The sequence below is a fragment of the Limanda limanda genome, chromosome 17, assembly GCF_963576545.1.
Source record: "Limanda limanda chromosome 17, fLimLim1.1, whole genome shotgun sequence".
NCBI classification, from domain to species: Eukaryota; Metazoa; Chordata; class Actinopteri; order Pleuronectiformes; family Pleuronectidae; genus Limanda; species Limanda limanda.
This window is the reverse complement of record NC_083652.1, coordinates 19,691,568-19,699,418: the sequence shown is the minus strand read 5'-3', so window position 1 is coordinate 19,699,418 and position 7,851 is coordinate 19,691,568. Positions and strand designations below refer to the sequence as shown.

The 7,851-nt window shown below is 40.4% G+C and overlaps 1 protein-coding gene across 1 annotated transcript in view; it reads left to right on the top strand.

The window, feature by feature from the left end:
* The first annotated feature begins 324 nt into the window (after positions 1-324).
* prkar1b (protein kinase, cAMP-dependent, regulatory, type I, beta) overlaps positions 325-7,851 on the top strand; it is a 58,274-nt gene continuing 50,747 nt past the window's right edge. Inside the window, exons 1-2 of the mRNA XM_061090677.1 lie at positions 325-364; positions 1,651-1,838. Coding sequence (XP_060946660.1) covers positions 1,665-1,838 — 174 coding nt within the window. The 5' untranslated portion in view covers positions 325-364; positions 1,651-1,664. The remainder of the gene's footprint in view (positions 365-1,650; positions 1,839-7,851) is intronic.

Genomic DNA, 7,851 nt, shown 5'->3' with positions numbered 1-7,851 from the left:
TTACCTTAGTTAAGGTAACGTTTATCTAAAACATAAATTCTAATATTTTCTTTTGTTAGATTTGACTGCAGGCTGCTTGTTATTGTGGTCCAGAGAGAGATCTGCATGGATGGTTACTTTGTAATAGCCACTCCACTTATTGTTAGGGAGTATGTTTCCTTTAACGCGTTCTACCTGCCTCTTCGAGACAGCGCCGCTGCGGTGGAGATGACAGACTGACGTCACCGGGACTGACGCAGAGCCGAGGCAGCATCCTCCTCCTCCTCCTCCTCCTCCTCCTCATCCTCACTAACACACCGTGTCCCTCTCCTGTCTCCCACCGACACCGAGGGGTTTCTCACCGGGCATCCTCCGCAACATAACGGTAGGGAGAGAGCACTGACTCCACCGTCCTGCTATCATCAACTCTACAATATATATATCTAGATATAGATATAAATATTTATTTATTTAAACGTGGCTGTGACGCCGCTGCAGTCGCAGTGAATTCCACTTGGTTGTTTGTTTGGTTGTCATTGTGAGGTTAGCCAGGCTAGCTGGGTTAGCCGTGTGTTGACTGCAGCTGAACAGGTGCCCCCTGTCATCACTAGCTTCCCAGGAGCTAAAGATGCTAACTGTGGACCCTGCTCTGCGGTTAGAGGTGAAGAAAGGCCATGTCCAGATGTGTTGTCTGAGTGTGATTAATTATTCAATATTAACCGTAGCATCACGATTTCCCATTGAGCAAGTGATTCAGGGTAGTGGTGAACAGCTAGCTCCATCCTGCTCAGCTTCCTGGCTTGATATGTGATAGACTGTGTCCTCATTGTCTGAGACAAGCTGATGTGAGCTGTCATGCACTGGGACATGTCTGCTCCACTTCCACATGTAGACGTGTTTAACAAATCACTGCATATTCCCTGGAAAGTTCAGGGATGCAATTTCAAGATGTCAACCAAACAAGAGTGCGTGGTTAGAATTAAAAGATTCCAACTTGTCACATGTAATCATCGCCTTTTGTGATCTGCCTTGTTATATAGTGTTTTGTTTTTTGAAACTGAAAAAATGTTGATAGATAAATTCATTGCAAAATCAAACTGGACAAATCAAGGTGCATCTTCATTTTAGAGCAAACTAATCACAGCAACTCTTACTGAATAGCAGCCTGAACCACAGAGGTGTAATACACTCAGGGGAGCTACCTTGACAGTTACTATGGTAGTGTGGCAAGATGTCCCGGTTAAACTGTATCAGTGAGATCTCAGTCAAATTGACATTGCTATTGCTACAAAATTGCCTATTTTGTCATATTGACCAAACCTCCAACCGATACACTAACTTAATTATAGTTTTTTTAAGTTATCAGTCTTCTTCAGCGGGAAAAAAACAGGTTACATCTACCTGTAACGATCTTGCCAACCTAGGAAAGTTCATGCCATGAGGTCCTTCACAGGAAACACAGGCAACATGGTGTAAAATGTCCAGTTACCTCCTTCCCACGTACCATTGCTCTTCGTTTTCCCTGCTTACCATACAACATGCACTCCGCATTTTGCCCCCCCCTCAACTATTTTGTGTTGTAATCCCCTGCTGCCCTGTTCTCCCCTCGTCTCTGTTCTGCTTTCCCTCCCCTCCTCTCATGGTCCACCCTGTTTTCTCCCACTGCCACAGAGATAAAAGATAAGATGGCCACCTCCTCCTCCACTCTGGAAGACGACGAGAGTTTGAAGGGCTGTGAAATTTTTGTGCAGAAGCACAACATCCAGCAGATCCTCAAAGAGTGCATAGTGAACCTCTGCATCGCTAAGCCTGAGCGTCCTATGAAGTTCCTGAGGGAGCATTTTGAAAAGCTGGAGAAGGTTGGTCATAAAAAAGTTCTGTGTTTGTGTGACTTAGTTCTATTATTTTTAGTCTCAACGTGCACCTTATATTTTGATTTGGTGAGCTTGAAGTTGTTTTTTGCAATAACCTGAGTATGAGATGTGACATAAATGTTTAGAAGTGTGTCCCAAGTATTGATTTATTTGTTACATTCTTCTGTTTAACATTTCTCATCATGTATCACAGTCTGTGATACACATGGTTATTAGACGCTCATTAATGATGTGAAATGCTGTTTTTGTATTGGGAAAACTTTATATCTCATTGCAGATGTTACCATAAACTAAACAACAGTGCACTTTTATGCATTAGTGCTATAATTTCAATTCCTTCAATGGGACAATCCATAACAGAATGTGAAGGAATCACCCATGAAAAGACAGTGTCAGTTTGCCGTCTCAGGGAAGACACTGTTTGTAGCTGCCTGTCTGTATGACTTTGAGCAGAGATACAAAGGAAACCAATGTAAAGTAAAGATAACAGAGAGGATGGTTGGCTTTTGTGAATTGAAGGAAATGAAAGATCTTGACGAGTGAGCAGGTTAAGACCGGTGCAACCTTTGGCTGCTCAACATGCAGGCGTATGTGTGTCTGTCTGTCTCTTGTCAGCTAAAGTATCAAAGTTATTATGTTGAATCCTGTTGTATTTATAAGGTGCTTTTTGAGCTGAATAACTTAGAATCTACTAGGTGACACGATAGTGTACCTTTAAAGCGATTTATTAGGAACATCTAGCTAATACAGTCCAGTGCAACAGCCCTGCCAGAAATCCTACATTTAAATCTATTTAATGAGATTGTGATTTAATTTGATGGTAATTTTGGAGGCGGCCGTTGCATAACTTCAGATTCAGATTTCAGATTCCCTCATTTTTATGGAGGTACTTAAAAATGTTATACTTGGGCAGGTGTTTTTATTTTACTGTTAAGTGGGGTCATTGCAGAGCATTGCCAAAACAGTTCAACAGTATTACAAATTACAGTTGATAGTCAATAGTTAAATCAACATTTCCTAAAACTATTCCAATGAAAACTGAACTTCATGATCATCATGGAGTGACTGTTGTATTAGACTGTGATAGTTTAGTGTACATAATAAACTCCCTAGTGACTAAACAAATATTATACAGCAGAGAGATACAGATGAGTTTGCTCATGAGTGGATCACAAGATGTTGAGCTGAACAATGGGCTCTACTCTAACACTACTGTCACAAATAGACCATAAAGGTGTATGAGGTAGAGCTGTAGGCTGTTGATGTACTAAGGAGAATTTCGTTTTGAAAAAAAAAAAGTCTCCCACAAAAGAAGCTATTGTGAGTAGACATGAGATATAGGGGGACTCAAGTTCACTGTCCCCATGCCTTGAGGAGGGTCTCAATCCAGTGGTTTGTGTGTGTACGTGTGGTAGCATGTGAGAGTCATCTGGTTTGATCAGCTTCTAAAATGAAAAGTGATATTTTCCACATGATATTTACTAGTGCAGTGCCTATACTCAACAAGCCAGTTTGGACTGGGCTTTTTGCGTAGCCTGTGGTAACACTGGTTACAGCTTTGTTTCTTTAACTCCAAAATATCTGTCTCACCTTTTTTTTCAAAGTTCAGTGACCTATATTTATCCAAGTATCAAGACACATCCTCATTTTCAACTATGGTCTGCACTGCAAGATATTTGCTTATGTTTTAGGACAGAACGCACAAGAAGTTTTAAGTGGAGCTGCTGTAAGTAGCGACTGTAATGCTGCATAGTCAGTGAACCAACATGAATACTAATGACTGTGATTTAACACAGAAGAAGCCATACAGTAGCAAGCTGCAAGTAATTCATGGTGTAAAACGACATACACTGCTCTTAACCTTAATGTAACTGCTTTGGGGTCAATTCTTAATGTGAATATCACTCTTTGAATAACCAGTGTGCTCCTCACCTCTTTCAACTTTCAACTGTGATTAGCCCTATAGCTCCCCCCGTGACCCTCAAAGAATATGCGCTGTTGTTAATGGATGGATACTTCTCTGAGAATCTCCTTAATTGAGAGAAATTGGTATTTTATACAAAATACTTCTAAGCAAATCAATCACTTGTATGTGAAACCTTTGCACCCTTTGAAAAAAGTAGCTGAATGTAGCTGTGGTACATTGTTAGTCTTACACTGTAGTTGCTGCTGCTTACATATAGTTTTTAATCCAACCCATTTCCACCTGTACATCGGTCATGATCGCAAAGCTAACTGCTACACATAGTATTTCTGTTTACATGACTCTAAAGGTTATTTTTTAAGTCTGGAGTTTTGCCTTAATATGCACCTATATCAAGAGGACACATATCGAGGAAACCTCCTATGCTCCTAATGTTTTCATTATACAAACTATTTGAGGAATTGTTTTGACGGCGTACACTTATTTTGGTGCAATGGTTATAATGAATTCAGCCTTCAACTGCCACCCTTGCAAAAAAGCCATTGATTCACACCACAATTCCATCTTGCAATCACACATGCTCAAAATAACACTATGATGAAATGTTATAATTGCTTTTGCCTCTGTTTGCAACTACGTATTTTAAGGTAGCAAGCAACTAATGTATTCCTGGTGAAGTTGGGATTGAGCAGTAATGCTGCATCGTTGTGGTCAGTAAAATCAAATGTATACAAGTGGTTGGAATAAAAAACTCCCTTGGGCCCTCAGTTGCCCAATACTATTCTCTTCAAGCTGTCCAGTGTTTGCTTGTGTTGTGAGGTCAGTCATTTGTAGCACTGTATGCTGCTTTTGTGGTGTCCCAGTTATTTAAGGAGCTAACTGTGCTCCTTTCCACCCTCACATGGACAACATTTGTTTCAACAAGCCATGCCTATTGATTTTCTCAATTTTGTATTGGTATTCTCAAAGCTTGAATGTGTAGGATTTTGTGGCATCTAGAGGTGAGGTTACACATGCACCTCCTCCAGAGACAATACGGAGGAACTGCAGAGATCAGTGCATGTCTGAAAGCAGCTCACGTGTCCACAAATCTTATGCTTCAGAAAAAAGGCTATAGTAGACGAAGGCACATCTTAAATACAGACCAACATCCTGAATTTTAAGAGTTGGAATCAAGTGGTCAGCTCTTGTCTCTGACTCTCTGAGTCATTCAGAGAAGGCATCTTTTGCTCACAACAAAAAAACAGAGGATAGAAAATAATACACCTCCTCTGTCATCACATTTTCTTCTGTACCTCACCCCCAATGTTTGTTTATGTCAGTCTCTCACAGTCACCTTTCGTCAACACTGGTCGCCCACTAGAGGCGGTAACCTAGGCAACAGTAGAGGATTGTTAGACTGTCGTCTATTCAGTCTTCAATGAGCTCCTTTATTCACAAAGTTTATTCTTTCTGTCCTTGCATATATTGAGGTTTTTCTGTGTGCCCGTTTGATCACCGGGGTATTCTTTCTCCTCTTTTTGCCAGATCTAACCTCATTTCATATCTGCATAAGATCCATTTCATGCAGCTCTCACAATTTTATCTGTAAAATCTCTTCGTCTGGCTCTGTTACGCCACCATCAGATTTAAAAGTTCTTTGATGTTTATGGTTTTTTTTCTTGACATACATACGTTTTCTTGCACATCACAAGCACACTTGAGATCAAACTCAATCATCAGTCTGACTAGATTGTTTTTGACTTTTGTTTCGATATAATAATATGTCTCTGGTCCCCAGTTGACGTTGTGAATCACTAAATAACAGGCGTCTCGCTCCCTTTCATCCTGCCTATTTATGCATGGTAATGATGCCTTTGATTTGAACAGATCAGTAGCTTCACATGGGTGTTCTCATCTTCTCACAGCTCAGTGTGTAATTGCTGAGAAGTGATCCTTCATTTCTGGCACACTAAAGTGTCAAAAGGCAACATATTTGTAGCAATGTAGCACAGCGTTCTAACAGGACTGTCTTTTAACAGATGTTTACTATTTGTTAATATGTTTGTCACTCTTTTTTACTCTACATTTGAAGCATTAATTGCGCTAGTCAGTTTACAGTGGAAAATAGATGGTTAATTTCTGTGTTAGTGTCTCAGTTGTCAATCATTTCACTTCATTTTTCTAATATCACATATGGAAGTAAAAGCAAACTTACCAGAATGAACACAAAATTAGCACTTGGACATACATCCGTGTGATAAGAACAACCTAAAATTGAAGATTCAAGTATTTTTACTTTTAGATTGTTCCGTGTCTCATTTGCTAACATGGAGGAGGTAGGGTTATATATCTATGGGGTTTACGACCTGTACAACAACCAGCCACCAGGGGTCATTTGAGCTGCTTTGCCTTCACTTTTGGGGGGTGGTCACCTTATATACAGTCCTGGTTAATCCAAAAGCTTCTTAAAGGAAATTATGGCAAACTGATGGTATTGAAACCGTGATAAACAAATAATTGATTGGAATAACACATACTTATCATTGCATTTGTATTTTCCATAATCGTGTGCAATATAATATTAATAAGTGAATATCCCTGCAGAAGTCTATTTTACACAGTAAAACGCTGCTCTAACCCAGATATGGTAACAGTTCATCAGTCTATATTATTACCGATTTGTTTAACAGCTAAAATTGACACGCCTGAATGTGTGTGTGTGGATGTGCTACTCAGTTTATCAAGGGTTCGGCTGCCACCGCAGATGATTTATGGAATTGCATCTTCTGTTTGGCTACCATTATGAAAATTGGACTTGAACTTGACTTTGAAAGTTGTGACCTGGTCTCCTGATTCCTTTTGTAGCACGAGCTTTCCACAGAATATATCAAGAACTGTCCCCCCTCGGCTCTTTGTATGTATATGCCTGTTTGTGGCTGTGTGTTGCTCTGTGGTATTATGACCAGCAGAATGCTCCCTGTGTTCCCTACACTCACAGGGCTGTCATACGTTTGTGTCTCATGCTTCACTCCTGCTTCTATATTCTAGCTTTTGTCCCTCATCTGTTCATTCATGTCTTGTTTCTCAATGTTCACATCCAGCCAGATTTGGTCGTATTCCCTTTTGTTTTTCTTTCTTTTATTATTCTCACCAGTTTCATGTTATGATTCTTTTCTTCTTTACCATCCTTTTATACATATGACTGTTCCACTTAAAATTGCTTGATCTCTCTATGTCTCTATACTTAAACTGAAACCAAACACATTCCGATTTGAACATCTACCCGCTGGCTTTTGTTTACCTTAAGAATACGTTTAAATTAGATTTAATGCTGTAAAGCTATATATTATTAGATAAAACCTATATATTTTTAACTCTCATATATATATAAATGTCCACATCTAATGATTGTGTATAGCTCAACACAACCTCATAAAGCATGCAAATGTAAACTAGGTCCCATCATGTTGCATCATGGGAGAGTTCCTCACCCTGTCTCTCTATCAATCAATCAGCCGCTCTCTCCCCCTCCCCTGTAAGATGAGAAGCCTCTCTGTGCTGCCATCCATTCAGCTGTCACCAAGACCTATCATAACAAATCTGCCAGTCCCTTCAAAGGCTTCTGATTGACAATTTGTCGGGGGGGTTGTTTGTTGAGTCTGCTGAGAGCATTTAGAAGAGAATTTGGTGCAGCTTTGATTATCTCCCCCGTCTTCTGCTTTTCCTTTTCTTTCTTTTACTTTCTCCCTCTTGCTCAGCTCTGAGACCATCAACCTACACATGTGTGTGCCAGCAGTGTGTGTATGGTGTATTTTAAACCTAGAAAAACTGACTATATCCAGCTTCTGTGTGTTCACTCATCACCACCTCGCTGGGGGCAAGGTACTCAGCCTGGGGGTACATGCAGTGACCCAGGCCTAAACCTCCTCTTCCCTGGCCCCCACTCTGAGTCCCACCAGGTAAATTGGACCCCCAGCTCCTGTCTACACGGTGGTCCTTCTTTGTCCTCTCTCATCTGCCCGTTATATCCCTCCACCTTCCTCTACTAAGCTATGTTTCTTTTCTGAGAGCAGAAAGATGCGAACAGAAAAA